This window comes from Macaca nemestrina, chromosome 19, assembly GCF_043159975.1.
Source record: "Macaca nemestrina isolate mMacNem1 chromosome 19, mMacNem.hap1, whole genome shotgun sequence".
Lineage (NCBI taxonomy): Eukaryota > Metazoa > Chordata > Mammalia > Primates > Cercopithecidae > Macaca > Macaca nemestrina.
This window is the reverse complement of record NC_092143.1, coordinates 71,988,811-72,010,999: the sequence shown is the minus strand read 5'-3', so window position 1 is coordinate 72,010,999 and position 22,189 is coordinate 71,988,811. Positions and strand designations below refer to the sequence as shown.

General features: G+C 39.2%; 1 protein-coding gene across 1 annotated transcript in view; it reads right to left on the bottom strand.

Annotated features, from left to right (window-relative positions):
• Window positions 1–22,189, bottom strand: part of LOC112426113 (splicing factor, proline- and glutamine-rich-like) — a 182,642-nt gene that overhangs the window by 109,600 nt on the left and 50,853 nt on the right. Inside the window, exons 4-5 of the mRNA XM_071085362.1 lie at window positions 4,815–5,034; window positions 1,115–1,153 (exon numbers count right to left, since the gene is read on the bottom strand). Of these exons, the coding sequence (XP_070941463.1) occupies window positions 4,949–5,034 (86 nt within the window). The 3' untranslated portion in view covers window positions 1,115–1,153; window positions 4,815–4,948. The remainder of the gene's footprint in view (window positions 1–1,114; window positions 1,154–4,814; window positions 5,035–22,189) is intronic.

Here is a 22,189-nt window from a genome sequence, read left to right as displayed (position 1 = left end):
CATTCTTAGCAAACTATCACAAGAACAGAAAACCAAACACCGCATGTTCTCACTCATAGGTGGGAACTGAACAATGAGATCACTTGGACTCGGGAAGGGGAACATCACACACCGGGGCCTATCATGGGGAGAGGGGAGCGGGGAGGGATTGCATTGGGAGTTATACCTGATGTAAATGATGAGTTGATGGGTGTAGCACACCAACATGGCACAAGTATACATATGTAACAAACCTGCACGTTATGCACATGTACTCTAGAACTTAAAGTATAATAATAATAATAATAAAATAAATAAATAAATAAATAAATAAATAAAAAGACTATGCAAGGTCAAGGGAACAAAGAGAACAGATTTTTATCCTTGAGTCACAATTTGCTCTGAAATTCTGAAATTTGCTCTGCAATCTTTAGATTTTGAGATAACATAGTACAGCTGCACAAAAGTTAATTTTCAACTTTGTTAGAACATAGTTCTTTAAAATTCCCTGATTTTTTATTCTTACTCACCTTGAACTCATTAGAGTGAATATAGGTGATCTAAATTACTTAGTCTAATGTCCATTTGGGGCCTGGAATTACACATAGAGTTTGCATGAAGGCCTAGATAATTATGCAGTAACACACTCACTCATATTAGAGATGTGTTTTAAAAATCTTAAGGAAACAGGCCTTGGACATTTCTAAGGTACGGAGACAATTATCTCCCTACCTTCCACCTCTGCCAAAAGTAAAAATGAAATCCAAAAAATAATTGTATCAAAATCCTCTGGTTCATTTCATTCTCTTAGTCATGGTAGAGAAAGTTTACTGGATATTTCTTCTCTTACCAAAGCAAACTTTTCCCTCTTAAGATGGCTCAATTTTATAAATTCATGTTATCATATTACTCTAATTTCCTTCTAAAGTTTTTATCCTATTATTTTTGTGTTGATTATGTATTCAAGTTGAGAAAGAATCTCCCCAGATGCTATGTTTCCATGCCAGGTTAAACATAAAAATAGCACAATAAAGAAATTTGGTTTGTTTCATTTATGTTCTAATTAATGTAAATATGAGTATGTTGATTGCTTCACTAGTACAGGTGCTTAATGTATCTGCTCACTGTAACTTACCTTAAAAGAGTATAATTTTCCTTTTCACAGTCTTCCCTCCTGAAAGGGAACATACATGTCTGAGGCAGATGCCGGTCCTGAAAATGCTTCTGAAAATTTACTTTTAGTACCCATTAGTATATACATTCATTTAAACTTGGGAAAGATGTTACAGGAAAGCAATATGAACTAATGATTCCGTTGTTTTAGGAAATCATTAACTTTGGAAACTATGCAATTAGGATGACTAAATTTCTCCTTAAAATAGTCAACATCTAGGGAGAATTATGGACTGTATAAAAGGTACTAGTTTTAGGTACAGAGGATGCAAATAGTGGTTTAATATATTCATAATTAGATCATAGAGCAAATAAAGGGCTCCAAATCTAATTCATTTGAGGTTTTCCTGATGCAAAATATTTTACTTCCATAAACACACATAAATTTAAAACTCAGAGTTCTCTTGCACTTGTAATTCTGATCAGTTCTCTTGATTAGGCTATATTTTGCAGTTTCTTCAGTGACATTCGGCTGCACTTTGCCTACCATCTAACTTTACTGAAAGATACCACTTATGAGCTGCCCTGGACGCATGCTTATTATATAAACAAGACTTCTTTTCTGAATTCTAGTGGTCTTGTCAGGCCTGGTAAGATGGGCTGGACAAATACATAACAAACCTTGATGTGGCACTTCCACCAAGCTTCTTTCATGAAGACTGAACAAATGGAGGGTACCAGAAAATGCCATCCTAAGCTATGACACTTTGGTGTTACAACAGTTTTGATCTGAAAGCAATTAACTCTGTCTAAAAGTAAGACATGTAAAGGAGATTAGTTTAGACCCTCTAGTCCCAGCCAAACAGACAGATAATTGAAGATGCATAGGTGAACCAGGTGAGGTCAGCAGAAGAACCAGCCAGCTGATCCCAGCCAACCCACAGAATCATGAGTTATAACACATTGTTGTTTCATGCCTCTGGCTGTGGGAGGATGTGCTATGCATCAGAATATTTCTGATACACCAGATTAGAGGTGACTGGGTTTAACAGAAAAACAAGTCAGTTGGAAGAGACACAGCTGGGCAGACAGTGTCACAAAGGTCTGGATATATTTAGCAGGGACATAATATAGGAATTAGTCCTAGGAATGAGTTGGGTTGAATAAGACAGGTATGGACACAGAAGAGGAACTTAAACACATCGGTGGGAATAAGAACGAGTTACTCAAACTGGAGTAAAAGGAGAGCATAAAAACGTCACTAATGTGACTTATTACTGATTCACATACATGTTGCATACTGGACAAGGTTCATAATCCTTCCAGGTCAGGATTATGATTGGTCCAGACTCAAGTAGCAAAGTGAGCAGTCAAAATATCCAGTTACTCTAAAAAGGTGAACACTTCTTTAAGTAATATCTTAAGCAAGGTTTTAAAAAAAAGTAAATAGTTTGCTGGCATCTTCCCTTCACATATTAATTTACCACATACTTCTGGAGAACAGACACAGGAAATAGTTTCTGCTCTCCAGCAACTTGCAGTTGGGTTACAAGGACTGGGCACATACACAGGAGGTTGTTACAGGAGACAGAAAAGTAGTATGCAAGGAGGGACAAATGAGTGATGGAGATAGGATGGAGCTGAGAGGACTTGTGCATCTGGACATCAATGAGGTAGACTAAGGAAGAAGCAAGCAGGAATGTGGGGAGGACTATACAATGAGATAGTCTGTGAGGTTGAAAATAGGCCTTGGTTACCCCACAGCTGCAGAAAAGAGGCTTCTAGCTGGAGCTCAGGGTTAAGTTGGAGAGGAGGAAGTCATTAGATCAGAGAGGAATAAATTTTGGTTATATAAGTCCCATTTCCTTTTCTCACCACAAACCAACCCAAATTATTTTCCCAAGGTGATAGTGCTACCACAAGTAAAATAAAATTAGTCGTAGACCACAGTCTGTAGAGGGGCTGATATTGTTTGGCTCTGTGTCCCCACTCAAATCTCATGTCAAATTGCAATCCTCATGTGTCAGGAGAGGGGCCTGATAGAAGATGATTGGCTCATGGGGACAGATTCTTCCCTTGCTGTTCTCGTGATACTGAGTGAGATCTCATGAGATCTGATCATTTAAAAGTGTGTATCACCTCTTTCCTCTCTCTCTCGCTCTCTCTCTCCTACCAACATGTGAAGAAGGTGCTTGCTTCTTGCTTCCCCTTCGCCTTCCACCATGATTCTAAGTTTCCTGAGGACTCTCACTCATTCTTCCTGTTAAGCATGTAAAACTGCGAGTCAATTAAATCTCTTGTGTTCATAAATTACCCAGTGTCACGTAGTTCATCACAGTAGTGTAAGAACTAATAGAGAAAATAGGGGCAACAGGGTGTTGGCTGTCTTAGGGAGAAGATGCTCCATCTGTGGTGCCTCGACATGGCAGCATGGTGGAGATGACTCCTGAGGCCCACCCAACCATCATTTGCAGGGCTCTTGGGCCACTCCCCTCTCCCTCAAGCTAGTCCATTGACATTCCAGAAGAATATAGTTGTCATTATGGCTCCCTTAAGTTTCAATTACTGTAGTAGCTGTTAAATTATGACATGACAACCTTACTGTTGCATACCTGGGTTTAGCAAAATATCATGTGCAGGTGAGTTGTTCAATGTACAAGGCCATTTTTAATAAATTTTCACTACAGTTAAGAAGATAGTGTTCCTGATGTGGCTAATGGATGAGCTCCCAATTTTACTGGCCATACTATGCAGAGACATGGTCAGTTTAGCTTTTAAAAGCCCTTGTCCTGGCTAACTTGGTGAAACCCATCTCTACTAAAAATACAAAAAATTAGCTGGGCATGGTGGTGGGCACCTGTAGTCCCAGCTACTCAGGAGCCTGAGGCAGGAGAATGGCGTGAACCCGGGAGGCGGAGCTTGCAGTGAGCCAAGATCGTGCCACTGCACTCCAGCCTGGACAACAGAGCAAGACTCCATCTCAAAAAAAAAAAAAAAAAAAAAAAAAGAAAACGCCCTTGAAGTCTGGAGCCATGGCTCATGCCTGTAATCGCAACACTTTGGGAGGCTGAGGCAGGTGGATCACTTGAGGTCAGGAATTCTAGACCAACCTGGCCAACATGGTGAAACCCCATCTCTACTAAAAATACAAAATTTAGCTAGGCATGGTGGCTGGTGCCTGTAATCTCAGCTAGTCAGGAGGCTGAAGCAGGAGAATCACTTGAACCCAGGAGGCAGAGGTTGCAGTGAGCTGAGATCATGCCACTGCAGTCTAGCCTGGGCAAGACAGCGAGACTGAGTCTCAAAATAAAATAAAATAAAATAAAATAAAATAAGCCCTTGAAGACTTTTACTGCAGCATGTTCAGAGAAAATGTCTATCTCTGATGCACATGATTTTATTTTACTCCCTCTCTCAGTGTAGAAGAATTTTATTTTACTGACTTTACCCTGGCTCCAATGAAAGCTGCTGAGGTAGAATTTCAAACCAAACCAGGGCATGCTAATGTTCTGAGGGATGCTGCTTCCAAAAGGTATAAACAAAGATAAATGGTCCCTCATGAATGAAACAGGTAACTATACACCACAATAAAAGTCGATTGCTTTAGATATACCATTGAAGTATGGAATGCATTTGTTGCTTTTCAAGCCCAAAAATTAAAATGTCCAAAGATAGAACAGATCGTTGTAGTATTTGAAGCTGGGGGTGCTATTGTCTCTCACCTGCTGATTCTGTAGCATCTGTGGTGAATAAACGCAGTGCCACTCAGCTTCCTCAGATGATTGGATGTAGGCTGTGGGAGGACAGGGCTGGGTGGGTATCATCATATTTGGACCTCTGACTGAGCTACAGTGGTTTATCTAAAACTCCGGAAGGTCCATCTCTGCTTCCATGTATTTTTCCATCTGAAATTGGAGTCTCTGAAGAAGCAGCATGCTTTCCCTGAGGATATAAATCAAAGCAAATGTGAACTAAATTGCCTGCTGGCCAGTGTTGAGAAACGTACAAAAGTTACATTTATAAATTTGACAAATAGGAAATGTCCTGTTCCTGATACAGTTACTGGTATTACCTTTGCTTAAGGCAAGGGCTTATTTGTTGAAATAAACTAACTCTCCATGATTTATCTGTGATTTGATAATTATTTGAAGCTAGTATGATGTTGTAATGTAATAAAATATATATATGTATACTTGGTCTTTGTGCCTGGCTCCTGGCCAGATTTCCTAAAATCCCTAAATGATTAAGTGCCATAAAAGTGAAAGGAGCATCTTTTGTTATTCATACCAAGCCCCTTTCAACCACACCACAGTTTTTGTCACTGAGGTAATTTTTGGAAAGCTCCTAAGGATAGGGGCCTGGCTGCCAGGGTTGGGATAAGAAGGTTGAAACTTTCATCTCCCTCTCCAGCCTCCAGGGCAGGGAGAAGAGCTAGAGATTGGTTTCATTACCAATGACTGATGATTTAATCAATCATGCTTAGGTAATGATGCCTCCAAAAAAAACCCAAAAGGACACTTCAAATCTATTCCGGTAGCATTTTTCAAGAACACACTACGTTGTTACTAACTATAGTCACCATAATGTACAACAGATGTCCTGAATATATAGCTAATTAGGGGAGATGTTATTCAGAGGTTACAAAATACCAGTTAGACTAATTTGAATATATATAATATATAGAATTTAATATATATAGCTAATTAGGGGAGATGTTATTCAGAGACATATACATCTATGTCAAGATATACATATTTGAGATACATCTCGAAACATCATGTTGTATGTGATCAATATATACAATTTTATTTGTCAATTTTTAAAAAAAGCACAGGGTTCAGAGAGCTGTTTGGTGAACACAAGGAGGTGCTGAGAGGTTGGTGCACCCAGAGCAGGCATGACAGCTTGGCTCCTTCCCCCATACCTTGCCCTATGCATCTCTTTCATCTGGATGTTCCTCCATTATATCTCTATAATAAATTGGTAAACTACAAAGTAAACTGTTTTCCTGAGTTCTGTGAGTCATTCTATTAAATTATGGAACCTGAGGCGGGGGATCTTGGGAACTTCTGACTTATAGCCAATCACAAGCACAGGAGACTATCTGAGTTTGGAGTTGGCATCTGAAATGGGAGAAGAGGGCAGTCTTGTGGTACCAAGCCCATAAACTCTGGGGTCTCTGTGTCAGCACAGAGTTAAACTGTAGGACACTCAGAAGGTGCCTGCAGGAGAACTGGAGGACTGGTGTAGAAAACTCACACATATAGTGTCAGAAGTGTGGAGTGGATAGAAAATGAGTTTTTCTTCCTCTTTACCTAGTTACATTAAATTGGAAAATACTTAGAAAGAACTGAGTTTGGGATTTAAGGTCTTTTAAAGAGGAGAGAACCACTTTTAGGGTTGAACATTCTGACCCCTGCTGAAGTGTCAAATGTTCCAGTTTTTGTCACTTACCACAATTCCTATTTTTTTAAAGAACCCTTTGAATCAGGTTGCTAAAACTTACTGACACACTACATGAGATTTTTGTAAGATTTATGTACCTTTTTCAAGAAGAGTAAAATACAAATAAACTTTGCCCTATTAAAAAAAATGTTAATTAAATGTGGATACTTTTTAGCACCTCAAGAAGTTAGTAGATATCCATTAGGAAGTAGAGTGAAATAAAAAGTTTCAAATGGAGTCCTTCACATAAAACTTCATGGGAGCCATGTACAAACCTGACAATCTGGCCCTAGTCAAATGTCTTTTTCTATGTCTGTGAAAGGTCATTCTCAATATTAGCATAAATGATAAAACATGAGCATAAATGATAAAAGAGTTTGTCATTGAGAGGCCAGAAAAAAATTAGAATATTCTTAAATGAATGTAGCAAACAGAACCAAATATTATTTGGAAGATATAGGTAATTAAGGTGGCACAAAATCAAAAGACATTTTATTTTCAGATAGTTGACAGAGAATTAAATCGAACCTACACTGTGACTTATTAGTTAAAAATGTTTAGTTTACAGACAATAATTAGGAGATGACACAGCGGTAATAAGAAAGTCAGGGTAAAGATAAATTAATTAATTTATTCTGCTTCAAAGGAAGTCATGGCTGAGAGCTTTTATATCACACTCTAAAACAAAATATCAACAGAATAATACAAGGACTGAGAAGAATGTATATTCTGTTGATTTGGGGTGGAGAGTTCTGTAGATGTCTACTAGGTCTGCTTGTTGCAGAGCTGAGTTCAGGTCCTGGATATCCTTGTTAACCTTCTTCTGTCTCATTGATCTGTCTAATACTGACAGGGGGGCATTAAAGTCTCCCATTATTATTCTGTGGGAATCTATGTCTCTTTGTAGGTCTCTAAGGACTTGCTTTATGAATCTGGGTGCTCCTGTATTGGGTGCATATATATTTAGTACAGTTAGCTCTTCTTGTTGAATTGATCCCTTTACCATTATGTAATGGCCTTCTTTGTCTCTTTTGATCTTTGTTGGTTTAAAGTCTGTTTTATCAGAGACTAGGACTGCAACCCCTGCTTTTTTTTTTTTTTTTTTTTTTTTTGGTTTCCATTTGCTTGGTAGATCTTCCTCCATCCCTTTATTTTGAGCCTACGTATGTCTTTGCATGTGAGGTGGGTCTCCTGAATAACAGCACACTGATGGGTCTTGACTCTTTATCCAATTTGCCAGTCTGTGTCTTTTAATTGGGGCATTTAGCCCATTCACATTTAAGATTAATATTGTTATGTGTGAATTTGATCCTGTCATTATGATGTTCACTGGTTATTTTGCCTGTTAATTGATGCAGTTTCTTTATAGCATCGATGGTCTTTACAATTTGGCATGTTTTTGCAGTGGCTGGTACCAGTTGTTTCTTTCCATGTTTACTGCTTCCTTCAGGAGCTCTTGTAAGGCCAGTCTAGTGGTGCAAAATGTCTCAGCATTTGCTTGTCTGTAAAGGATTTTATTTCTCCTTCACTTATGAAGCTTAGTTTGGCTGGACATGAAATTCTGGGTTGAAAATTATTTTCTTTAAGAATGTTGAATATTGGCCCCACTCTCTTCTGGCTTCTAGAGTTTCTGCTGAGAGATCTGCTGTTAGTCTGATGGGCTTCCCTTTGTGGGTAACTTGACCTTTCTCTCTGGCTGCCCTTAACACTTTTTCTTCATTTCAACCTTGGTTAATCTAACAATTATGTGTCTTGGGGTTGCTCTTCTCGAGGAGTACCATTCCTTCTAAAACTATTCCAATCAATAGAAAAAGAGGGAACCCTCCCTAACTCATTTTATGAGGCCAACATCATCCTGATACCAAAGCCTGGCACACACATAACAAAAAAAGAGAATTTTAGACCAATTTCCCTGATGAACATCAATGAAAAAATCCTCAATAAAATACTAGCAAACCTAATCCAGCAGCACATCAAAAAGCTTATCCACCATGATCAAGTGGGCTTCATCCCTGGGATGCAAGGCTGGTTCAACATATGCAAATCAATAAGCATAATCCAGCATATAAACAGAACCAAAGACAAGAACCACATGATTATCTCAATAGATGCAGAAAAGGCCTTCGACAAAATTCAACAGCCCTTCATGATAAAAACTCTCAATAAATTAGGTATTGATGGAACATATCTCAAAATAATAATAGCTATTTCTCACAAAATCACAGCCAATATCATACTGAATGGGCAAAAACTGGAAGCATTCTCTCTGAAAACCGGCACAAGACAAGGATGCCCTCTCTCATCACTCCTATTCAATATAGTGTTGGAAGTTCTGGACAGGGCAATCAGTCATGAGAAAGAAATAAAGGATATTCAATTAGGAAATAAGGAAGTCAAATTATCCCTGTTTGCAGGTGACATGATTGTATATTTAGAAAACTCCATCATCTCAGCCCGAAATCTCCTTAAGCTGATAAGCAACTTCAGCAAAGTCTCTGGATACAAAATCAATGTGCAGAAATCACAAGCATTCCTATACACCATTAACAGACAAACAGACAGCCAAATCATGACTGAACTCCTATTCACAATTGCTACAAAGAGAAAAAAATACCTAGTAATCCAACTTACAAGGGATGTGAAGGATCTCTTCAAGGAGAACTACAAACCACTGCTCAACGAAATAAAAGAGGACACAAAAAAATGGGAGACTATTCCATGCTCATGGATAGGAAGAATCAATATTGTGAAAATGGCCATAATGCCCAAAGTAATTTATAGATTCAATGCCATCCCCATCAAGCTACGAATGATTTTCTTCACAGAATTGGAAAAAACTACTTTAAACTTCATATGGAACCAAAAAAGAGCCCTCATTGCCAAGACAATCTTAAACCAAAAGAACAAAGCTGGAGGCCTCATGCTACCTGACTTCAAACTATACTACAAGGCTACAGTAACCAAAACAGAATGGTACTGATACCAAAAAAGATATATAGACCAATGGAACAGAACAGAGACCTCAGAAATAATGCCACACATCTACAACTATCTGACCTTTGACAAACCTGACAAAGACAAGAAATGGGGAAAGGATTCCCTATTTAATAAATGGTGCTGGGAAAACTGGCTAGCCATATGTAGAAAGCTGAAACTGGATCCCTTCCTTACACTTTACACAAAAATTAATTCAAGATGCATTAAAGGCCTAAATGTTAGACCTAAAACCATAAAAACTCTCGAAGAAAACCTAGGCAATACCATTCAGGATACAGGCATGGGCAAGGACTTCATGTCTAAAACACCAAAAGTCATGGCAACAAAAGCCAAAATAGACAAATGGGATCTAATTAAACTAAAGAGCTTCTGCATGGCAAAAGAAACTACCATCAGAGTGAACAGGCAACCTACAGAATGGGATAAAATTTTTGCAATCTACCCATCTGACAAAGGGCTAATATCCAGAATCTACAAAGAACTCAAGCAAATTTACAAGAAAAAAAGCAAACAACCCCATCAAAAAGTTGACAAAAGATATGAACAGACACTTCTCAAAAGAAGACGACATTTATGCAGCCAACAGACACATGAAAAAATGCTCATCCTCACTGATCATCAGAGAAATGCAAATCAGAATCACAATGAGATACCATCTCACACCAGTTAGAATGGCAATCATTAAAAAGTCAGGAAGTAACAGATGCTGGAGAGGACGTGGAGAAATTGGAATGCTTTTACACTATTGGTGGGAGTGTAAATTCATTCAACCACTGTGGAAGACAGTATGGCGATTCCTCAAGGATCTAGAACTAGAAGTACCATTTTACCCAACCATCCCATTACTGGGTATATACCCAAAGGATTATAAATCATGCTACTATAAAGATGCATGCACATGAATGTTTATTGTGACACTATTCACAATAGCAAAGACTTGGAACCAACCCAAATGTCCATCAATGATAGACTGAATTACGAAAATGTGGCACATATACATGATGGAATACTATGCAGCCATAAAAAAGGATGAGTTTATGTCCTTTGCAGGGACATGGATGAAACTGGAAACCATCATTCTCAGTAAACTATCACAAGGACAGAAAACCAAACACCGCATGTTCTCACTCATAGGTGGGAACTGAAGAATGAGATCACTTGGACACAGGTAGGGGAACATCACACACCAGGGCCTGTCAGGGAGCCTGGGGGAGGGATAGCATTAGGAGAAATACCTAAGGTAAATGATGACTTGATGGGTGCAGCAAACCTACATGGCACATGTATACCTATGTATCAAACCTGCACTTTGTGCACATGTGCCCTAGAACTTAAAGTATAATAAAAATAATGATGATAATACAAGGATTGGAGGCAGAGCAAGATGGTAGAATAGAAGGCTCCACTGATCATACACCCTCAAGGACACCAATTTAACAACAATCTACACAGAAAAAAACACCTGCATAAGAACCAAAAATCAGGTGAGCCCTCATAATACCTAGTTTTAACTCCATATTGCTGAAAGAGGTACTGAAAAGATAGAGAAAACAGTCCTAACTTGCCAATGCCACCCCTTCCCCACCCCCAGCAGTGGCAGCTTGGTACAGAGAGCATCTCTGGGTGCACAGGGAGGGAGAGCACAGCAATTGTAAGGCACTGAACTCAGTGCTGTTGCTACAGGAGACAGAAAGAAATTATTTAGGCACATAGTAAGGGCAATAGAGTCCTCAGCAGAATTTTTCCTTTTAACAAAAAAAAACCCCAAATCATTTCTTTTCTAACAAAGAGCATCCTGAAAAATTGAGCTGTGGACATAAACAATCTGGAAGCTTGCACAGGTGACTGTCAGCAGCTGTGCCAACAGAAAAGGGCTATCTGAGGGCCAGGCATGTTCAACATGGAGACTGTATCTTCCCTTTTCTTTGTCACCACATGTACGGTAAAAAAGCAGGCAAGATGGTGCCAGCAAGGTATAGAACCCATCTGCCTAATAAAATATTTGAGTGGGGTAGCCAGCCTCTTCCCATGCTATGCAAATGGCACACCTAATCAGACCAATCTTGTGTGTCATGTGTAAATGAGACACCGCCTCCTCAGACTCATCTATAAAACTTTCTCCACTTCACCACAGACCAGAAGACCTGCTCGGGACCCCTCTCTCTGCAGAAGAGAGCTTTTATCTTTCTTTCACCTATTAAAGCTCGGCTCTTAACCTCACTCCTTGTGTGTCTGCATCCTTGATTTCTTTGGTGAGGGACAATGAACCTTGGGTATTACCCCAGATGAAAAACACCACTTCACTGTCCTGTTCCTACAGAAAGGAAAACAAGACCAAACTCAGCTGATGCCTGCCCACAGAAAGAATGTTTAAAACAGCCCTAGCCAGAGGAGAATCACCTATCCCAGCATTCAGAACTTGAGTTCTCACAAACCTCACCACCCAGGACTAAATTGTTTGAGGTTTCTTAGTAAACTTGAAAGGCAGTCTCAGTCATAAGGATTCCAACTCATAGGTGAACCCTAGTGCTAAACTGGGCCCAGAGACAGTGGACTGGGGGAACATGTGACCTACTGAAACACCAACTATGGTGGCTACAGGAGTGTCGGCATCACCCCTTTCATAGCCCCAGGCTGCACAGCTCACAGCTTCAAAAGAGACACTTTCCATCTGCCTGACAAGAAGAGGCAGAAGAGTGGTAAAGACTTTGTCTTGCATCTTGGATACCAGCTCAGCCTCAGCAGGATAGAGTACCAGTCAGAGTTGTGAGGCCCCCATTTCTGGCCCTGGCTCCCAGACATTTCTAGACACACCCTGGGACAGAAAGGAACCTGCCACCTTGAAGGGAAGGATCCAGTCCTGGCAACATTCATCACCTGCTAACTGAAGAGCCCCTGGAAAGTGAATAACCAGCAGTGATACCCAGATACTATGTTGAGGGTCTTGGGTAAGCCCCAAAGAATTGATGGCTGTAGGTAAGACTCAGCATATTACCAGCTGTGGTGGCTACAGGGAGAAACTCCTTCTGCTTGAGAAAAGCAGAGAGAAAAGTAAAGAGGACTTTGTCTTTCCCAAGCTGTGGACCTTAGGTACCAGCTCAGCCACAGGTGTATAGAGAACCAAGCAGGCACTTAGGGCCCCCAATTTCAGGACTTGACTCTTGGATGGCATTTCTGGACCTGCCCTGGGCCAGAGAGGAGCCTACTGCTCTGAAGAGTGAGTCTCAGGCCAGGCAGTATTCACCACAAGCTGACTGAAGAGTCCTTGGGCCTTAAGGGAACATTGGTGGTAGCCTGGTAGTAATCTCCATGGCCTGTGGTGGTGATGGCTTTGGGGTAAGGCTCCTCTGTCTTTGGAAAGGAGAGAAGAGTGGGAAGAACTGTGTCTTGTGGTACGAATGCCAGCTCAGCTGCAGTAGAACGGAACACCAGGAAGACTTTTAATGTTTTTTATTCTAGTTCCTGGCTCTCAGACAGCACCTCTAAACCCAACCAGAACCAGGAGGAACTTGCCACCTGCATGAAAGGATACAGGCCTGGATGGCTTTGCCATCTGCTCATTACAAAGCCTCAGAACCTTGAATGAACACAGGCAATAGCCAGGGAGTGGTTACAGCAGGACTTGAGTAAGACCCAGTGCTGTGCTGGCTTCAGGCCTCACCTAGTGCAATCATAGTGGTAGTGGCCACAGAGGGTTTGTGTCACTCCACCCCCAGCTTTAGGTGGCTCAGAACACACAGAGAGATTCTGTTTGGAAGAAAATAAGGAAAGAGAACCAGAGTCTCTGCCTGGTAATCCAGAGAATTCTCCTGGATCTTATCTAAGATCATCAAGCGGGACTTCTATGAGTCTGCAAGAGTCATAGCATCCTGGGCTTTGTGTGTCCTCTAAAGTAGATACAACTTAGATCACAATACCCAAGTTCTTTCAAACATCTGGAAAGCCTTCCCGAGAAGGACAGGTACAACCAAGCCCAGACAGTGAAGATGACAATAAATACCTAACTCTTCAATACCCAGACACCAAAAAACATCTGCTAGCATCAACACCACCCAAGAAAACATGACCTTCCCAAATGAACTAAACAAGGCACCAGGGTCCAATGCTGGAGAATCAGAGTTATGTGACCTTCAGATAGGGAATTCAAAATAGTTGTTTTGAGGAAACTCAAAGAAATTCAAGATAACACAGAGAAGGAACTCAGAATTCTATCAAATTAACAAAGAGAATTAAATAATTATTAAAAATTAAGCAGAAATGCTGAAATTGAATAATGAAATTGGCATACTGAATAATGCATCATAGTCTGTTAATATCAGAATGGATCAAGCAGAAGAAAGAATTAGTGAGCTTGAAGACAGGTTATTTGAAAATACAGTCAGAGGAAACAAAAGAAAAAAGAATTTTAAAAAATGAAGCACACTACAGGATGTAGAAAATAGCCTCAAAAGGGCAGATCTAAGAGTTATTGACCTTAAAGAGGAGGTTGAAAAGAGAGAGGGGTAGAAAGTTTATTCAAAGGGATAACAGAGATCTTCCCAAACCTACAGAAAGAGATATCCAAGTACAAGAAAGTTATAGGACACTAAGCAGATTTAACCCAAGAAGACTACCTTAAAACATTTAATAATCAAACTTCCAAAGATCAAGGATTAAATAAAAAGGAGATCCTAAAAGCAGCAAGAGAAAAGAAACATATAATATATAATGGAGTTCCAATACGTCTGGCAGAAGGTTTTTCAGTGGAAAACTTACAGGCCAGGAGAGTGTGGCATGACATATTCAAAGTGCTGAAATTTGAATTTTAATGCTGGAATAGTATACCCAGTGAAAATATCCTTCAAACATGAAGGATAAAGGCGTTTCCAGACAAACGAAACCTGAGGGATTTCATCAACACTAAACCTGTCCTACAAGAAATGCTAAAGGAAATACTTCAATGAGAAAGAAAAGGATGTTAATGAGCAGTAAGTAATCACCTGAAGATACAAAACTCACTGGTCATAGTAAGTACACAGAAAACACAGAATATTATAACACAGTAACTGTGGTGTGTTAACTACTCTTATCCTAAGGAAAAAAACTAGATGATGAACCAATCAAAAATAATCACTACAAGGACTTTTAAAGGCATAGCAAAATAAGATAAAAATAGAAACAAAAAGTTAAAAAGTGAGGGTACGAAGTTAAGGTACAGTTTTTATTAGTTTTCTTTTCACATGTTTGTTTGTTCATTTATACAAACAATGTTAAGTAGTTATTCAGGTTAAAATAATGAGTTATAAGATAATATTTGCAAACCTCATGGTAACCTCAAACCTAAGATCTTATAACAGATATACAAAAATAAAAAGTGAAGTAAATTATATTACTATATCACCAGAAAAAAATCAACTTCACTAAAGGAAGATAGGAAAGAAAGAACAAAGGAAGAGAAGACCATAAAACAACCAGAAAACAAATAACAAAATATCAGGAATAACCAGTAACAGACAAACAGAGAGCCAAATCAGGAATGAACTTCCATTCACAATTGCTTCAAAGAGAATAAAATACCTAGGAATCCAACTTACAAGGGATGTAAAGGACCTCTTCAAGGAGAACTACAAACCACTGCTCAGTGAAATCAAAGAGGACACAAACAAATGGAAGAACATACCATGCTCATGGATAGGAAGAATCAATATCGTGAAAATGGCCATACTGCCCAAGGTTATTTATAGATTCAATGCCATCCCCATCAAGCTACCAATGAGTTTCTTCACAGATTGGAAAAAACTGCTTTAAAGTTCATATGGAACCAAAAAAGAGCCCACATTGCCAAGACAATCCTAAGTCAAAAGAACAAAGCTGGAGGCATCACGCTACCTGACTTCAAACTATACTACAAGGCTACAGTAACCAAAACAGCATGGTACTGGTACCAAAACAGAGATATAGACCAATGGAACAGAACAGAGTCCTCAGAAATAATACCACACATCTACAGCCATCTGATCTTTGACAAACCTGAGAGAAACAAGAAATGGGGAAAGGATTCCCTATTTAATAAATGGTGCTGGGAAAATTGGCTAGCCATAAGTAGAAAGCTGAAACTGGATCCTTTCCTTACTCCTTATATGAAAATTAATTCAAGATGGATTAGAGACTTAAATGTTAGACCTAATACCATAAAAATCCTAGAGGAAAACCTAGGTAGTACCATTCAGGACATAGGCATGGGCAAAGACTTCATGTCTAAAACACCAAAAGCAATGGCAGCAAAAGCCAAAATTGACAAATGGGATCTAATTAAACTGAAGAGCTTCTGCACAGCAAAAGAAACTACCATCAGAGTGAACAGGCAACCTACAGAATGGGAGAAAATTTTTGCAATCTACTCACCTGACAAAGGGCTAATATCCAGAACCTACAAAGAACACAAACAAATTTACAAGAAAAAAACAAACAACCCCATCAAAAAGTAGGCAAAGGATATGAACAGACATTTCTCAAAAGAAGACATTCATACAGCCAACAGACACATGAAAAAATGCTCATCATCACTGGCCATCAGAGAAATGCAAATCAAAACCTCAATGAGATACCATCTCACACCAGTTAGAATGGCAGTCATTAAAAAGTCAGGAAATAACAGGTGCTGGAGAGGATGTGGAGAAATAGGAACACTTTTACACTGTTGGTGGGATTGTAAACTAGTTCAACCATTATGGAAAACAGTATGGCGATTCCTCAAGGATCTAGAACTAGATGTACCATATGACCCAGCTATCCCATTACTGGGTATATACCCAAAGGATTATAAATCATGCTGCTATAAAGACACATACACACGTATGTTTACTGCGGCACTATTCACAATAGCAAAGACTTGGAATCAACCCAAATGTCCATTAGTGACAGATTGGATTAAGAAAATGTGGCACATATACACCATGGAATACTATGCAGCCATAAAAAAAGGATGAGTTTGTGTCCTTTGTAGGGACATGGATGCAGCTGGAAACCATCATTCTTAGCAAACTATCCCAAGAACAGAAAACCAAAGACCGCATGTTCTCACTCATAGGTGGGAACTGAACAATGGGATCACTTGGACTCGAGAAGGGGAACATCACACACCGGGGCCTATCATGGGGAGGGGGAGGGGGAGGGGGGAGGGATTGCATTGGGAGTTATACCTGATGTAAATAACGAGTTGATGGGTGCTGACGAGTTGATGGGTGCAGCACACCAACATGGCACAAGTATACATATGTAACAAACCTGCACGTTATGCACATGTACCCTAGAACTTCAAGTATAATAATAAAAAATAAATTAAAAAATATATATATCAGGAATAAGTCCTTATTTATCAAAAATAACATCGAATGTAAATTGGCTAAACTCACCATTCAAAAGACACAGAGTGGCTGAACGGATCAAAAAAAAAAAAAAAAAAAAAAACAAGACTCGGAGATCTGTTGCCTACATAAAAAACACACTTCACTTATAAAGACACACTCGGACTGAACATAAGGGGATGGAAAAAGATATTCCATGCCAGTGGAAACCAAAAAAGAGCAAGAGTAGCTAAGAGTAGCTAAACTTATTTCAGACAAAATGAATTTCAAGACAAAAACTGTAAGAAGAGACAAAGAAACTCACTATGTAATAATAAAGGGGTCAATTCCGCAAACAAATATAACAATTATAAATATATATGCACCCAACACTGGAGCACCCAGATATATAAAGCAAATATTATTAGAACTAAAGAGAGAGATCCCCCAATACAATAAGAGATGGATAGTTCAACACCCCACTTTCAGCACTGGACAGATCTTCCAGACAGAAAATCAACAAAGCAACATCAGACGTAATCTGTACTACAGATCAAGTGGTCTGATAGATATTTACAGAACATTTCATCCAATGGCTACAGACTCACACATTCTTTTCCTGAGCATATGTATCATTCTCAAGGATAGGCCATATGTTAGGTCACAATACAAGTCTTAAAACATTTTAAAACATTCAGATAATATAAAGTATCTTCTCCAACAACAATGGAACAAAACTGGAAACTAACATCATGCAGAATTTTGGAAACTAAATAAATGTATAGAAATTAAATAATGTGTTCCTGAATGACCAGGGGGTCAATGAAGAAATTAAGAAGAAAACTGAAAAATGTCTTGAAACAAATGATAATGGAAACACTACCCACCAAAACCTATGGGGTACAGCAGAAGCAGTACTAATAGCTATAAGTGCCTACATTTAAAAAGCAGAAAAACTTCAAATAAACAGTCTAACGATGAATCTTAATGAACTAGAAAAGCAAGAGCAAACGAAACCCAAAATTAGTAGAAAAGAAATAAGAAATATCAGAGCAGAAGTAAACGAAATTGAAATTAAAAAATACAAAAGATCAATGAAACAAAAAAGTTGTTTTGAAAAGTTAAGCAAAATTGACAAATCTTTAGCCAGACTAAGAAAAAAAGGAAGATACAAATAAATAAAATCAGAAATGAAAAAGAAGACATTACAAATCATACAGCAAAAATTCAAAGAATCATCAGTAGCTACTATAAACAACTATATGACAATAAATTGAAAAATCTAGAAGAAATGGACAAATCCCTAGACACGTACAACTTACCAAGATTGGACCATGAAGAAATCCAAAACCTAAACAGACCAACAACTAGAAACGAGATCAAAGCCATAATAAAAAGTCTTCTAGTAAAGAAGAGTCCAGGACCTGATGGCTTCACTGCTGAATTCTACCAAACATTTAAAGAAGAACTAATACCAATCCTACTCAAACTACTATCAAAAACAGAGAAGGAGGGAATGTTTTCAAACTTCTTCTATGAGGCCAGTATTATCCTGATACCAAAACCAGACAAAGGCACATGAAAAAAGGAAACTACTGACCAGTATCTCTGATGACTATTGATGCAAAAATCCTCAACAAAATACTAGCAAACCAAATTCGACAGTATATTTATCAAATGCTGATCAATGAAAAGCATTTGATAAAATTCAACATCCATTCATGATAATAAAACCCTTAAAAAACTGGGTATATAAGAAACATAATGAAAGCCATATATGACAGACCCACAGCTAGTGTTATACTGAATGGGGGACGGGAAACTAAAAGACTTTTCTCTACATTCTGGAACACAGTAAGGATGCCCACTTTCACCACTAGTAGTCAGCATAGTACTGGAAGTCCTAGCTAGAGCAATCAGACAAAAGAAAGAAAGTGCATTCAGATTGAAATGGAAGATGTCAAATTAGTCTCAATTTCAGATTATATAATCTCTTACTTAGAAAAACCTAAAGACTTTATCAAAAACTATCAGAACTCTTAAACAAAATCAGTAAAGTTGCAGGATACAAAATCAACAACTTTTGAATACGAAATTAGTAGCATTTCTATATGCCAAGAGTGACCAATCTAAAACAAGAAATTTTAAAAGTAATCTCAGGCCAGGCATGGTGGCACATGCCTGTAATCACAGCTACTTGGGAGGCTGAGGCAGGAAAATTACTCGAAACCAGGAGGCAGAGGTTGCAGTGAGCCGAGACCACGCTACTGCTCTCCAGCCTGGGCGACAGAGTAAGACTCTTGTCAAAAAAAAAAAAAAAAAAAGTAATCTAATTTACAATAGCCACATATAAAATTAAATACTTAGGAATTAACCAAAGAAGTGAAAGATCTCTATAATGAAAACCATAAAACACTGATGAAAAAAATTAAAGAGGACACCAAAAACTGGAAAAATTTTCCATGTTTATGGATTTGAAGAATCAATATTGTTAAAATGTCCATATTACCCAAAGGAATCTACAGGATCATTGCAATCTCTATCAACATACTAAAGACATTCTTCACATAAGTAGAAGAAAATAATCCTAAACCTTATGTGGAACCACAAAAGACCCAGAATAGCCAAAGCTATCCTGAGCAAAAATAACAAAACTGGAGGAATCATATTACCTGACCTCAAATTACATTACAGAGCTATAGTAACCAAAAGAGCATGGAACTGGCATAAAAACACACACATAGACCAATGGAACAGAATACGGGCCCCAGAAAGAAATCCATACATCTACAGTGAACTTATTTTTGACAAAGGAGCCAAGAATGTACACTGGGGAAAGGACAATCTCCCCAAAAAATGGTGCTGGGAAAACTATATATCCATATCCAAAAGAATGAAACTAGACTACTATCTCTCGCCATATACAAAATGGATTAAAGACATAAGTCTAAAACTCAGACTATGAAACTACTACAAGAAAACATTGGGGAAAATCTCCAGGACATTGGTGTGGGCAAAACTTCTTGAGCAAAACCCTACAAGCACAGGCAACCAAAGCAAAAATAAAATGAAATTACATCAAGGTCAAAAGCTTCTGCACAGCAAAGGAAACCATCAACAAAACAAAGAAACAACCCACAGTATGGGAGAAAATATTTGCAAATGACCCATTTGACAAAGGATAATATAACCAGAATACATAAGGAACTCAAACAATTCTATAGGAAAAAAAAAAACTAAAATCTGATCAAAAACTGGGCAAAATATTTGAATAAACATTTCTCAAAAGAAGACAAACAAATGGCAAATAAGGCACATGAAAAGGTGCTCAGCATCACTGATAATCAGATAAATGCAAATCAAAACTACAATGAGGTATCATCTCACCCCAGTTAACACGGCTTGTATAAAAAAGACAGGTAATAACAAATATTAGCAAGAGTGTGGAGAAAAAAGAACCCTTGTACACTGTTGGGAGGAATGTAAATTAGTGCAACCCCTATGGAAAACAGTTTGGAGTTTCCTCAAAACACTAAAAATAGAGCTACCATATGATCCAGCAATTCCACTGCTGAGTAAATACCGGCCCCCCCCCCCACCAAGAAATCAGTATATGAAAGAGATATTTGCACTCCCACGTTTGTTGCAGCACTGTTCATAACAGCCGGGATTTGGAAGCAACCTAAGTGTCTATCATTAGGTGAATGGATAAAGAAAATGTGATACATATACACAATGGAGCATTATACAGTCCTAAAAAAGAATGAGATCCAGTCATTTGCAACAACATGAATAGAACTGGAGATCATTATATTAAGTGAAATAAGTCAGGCACAGAAAGACAAACATCATACTGTCTCGCTTATTTGTACGATCTAACAATCAAAACGATTGAACCCAAAGACATAGAGAATAGAAGGATGGAGAGCGCCAGGAGAGTAGTAGAAGGAAAGAGAATATCAGCATCTAGGAAGGGGTGGTGTGGATGGCTAATGGGTACAAAAACATAGAAAGAATGAATAAGACCTACAATTTGATAGCACAACAGGGTGACTATGGTAAATAATAACTTAATTATACATTTTTAATAACTAAAAGAGTATAATTGGATTGCTTGTAACACAACAGATAAAAGCTTGAGGGCACAGATACTCCATTCTGCATGATGTGGTTATTACACATTGTGTATGTTTACCAAAACATCTCAAGTACCCCATAAATATGTATGACGACAATGTACCTACAAAAATTAAAAATAAATGAAAAACAGAAGAAAAAATAATGTTCTGGATCATCAGGCAGAGACTCTTGTTCTCTTCCCCTACTTTCCTCCAAACAAATGGAATTTCCTTCTATGTTCTGAGCTGCCAACCTGGGAGTGGGGTGACACAAGCACCCCTGGGGCCACTACCACTGGGACTGTGCTGAATCAGACCTGAAACCAGCACAGCATCGGATCTCACCCAAGGCTCCCCTGTAATCACTACCTGGCTACTGCCTATGTTCACTCAAGGCCCTGGGGCTCTACAATCAGCCGGTGGCAAAGCCAACAAGGCTTGTGTCCTTCCTTTGAGAGTGGTGAGATCTTCCAGTCCAGAGGTGCCACCCGGGAGCCAGGGATTGGAGTCAAGAACCTTAGAAGTCTACCTGCTGTATTGTACTGTGGCTGAGCTGGCACTCAAACCATGCGGTCCTTTCCACTCTTCCCTCCGTTTCCAAAGGCAGAGGAGCTTCACCCTGAGGCCACGCCTACCACAGGCCGAGGGGAGTACTGCCAAGCTCCCACCGATGCTCCCTTAAGGCCCAGGGGCTCTTTATTCAGTTTGTGGTGAATGCTGCCTGGCCTTGGAGTCACCCTTCAGGGCAATGGGCTCCCTTCTAGCCCAGAAAGCCCTTCTGGTCCAGAAAAGACATTCAAGAGCCAAGGGCTGTTATCCGGGCCTCCAAGAGCCTGCTTGGTGCTCCCATTGTGGCAGAGCTGGTACCTAAGGTGCAAGACAAAGTCCCCTTTACTTTTCCCTCTGCCCTTCTCAAACAGAAGTCTCTCCCCGTAGCCACCATAGATGGGAATGTGCTTACGTCACCTGAAGCCAGCGTGTCTCAAAATCTCACCCCAGACTCTCGATGTTGTACCTGGTACCACTGCTGGTTGTTTGGAGGCCAAGGGCTCTTGAGTCAGCAGGTGATGGGTCTTGCCAGGACTGGGTCCTTCCCTTCAAGGCAGTATGTTCCCTTCTGGCCCAGCATGTATCTAGCAACTGTCATCCAGAAGCTAGAGCCTGGAAATAGGGCCTAATGACTCTTACTAGCGGCCTATCCTACTGTGGCTG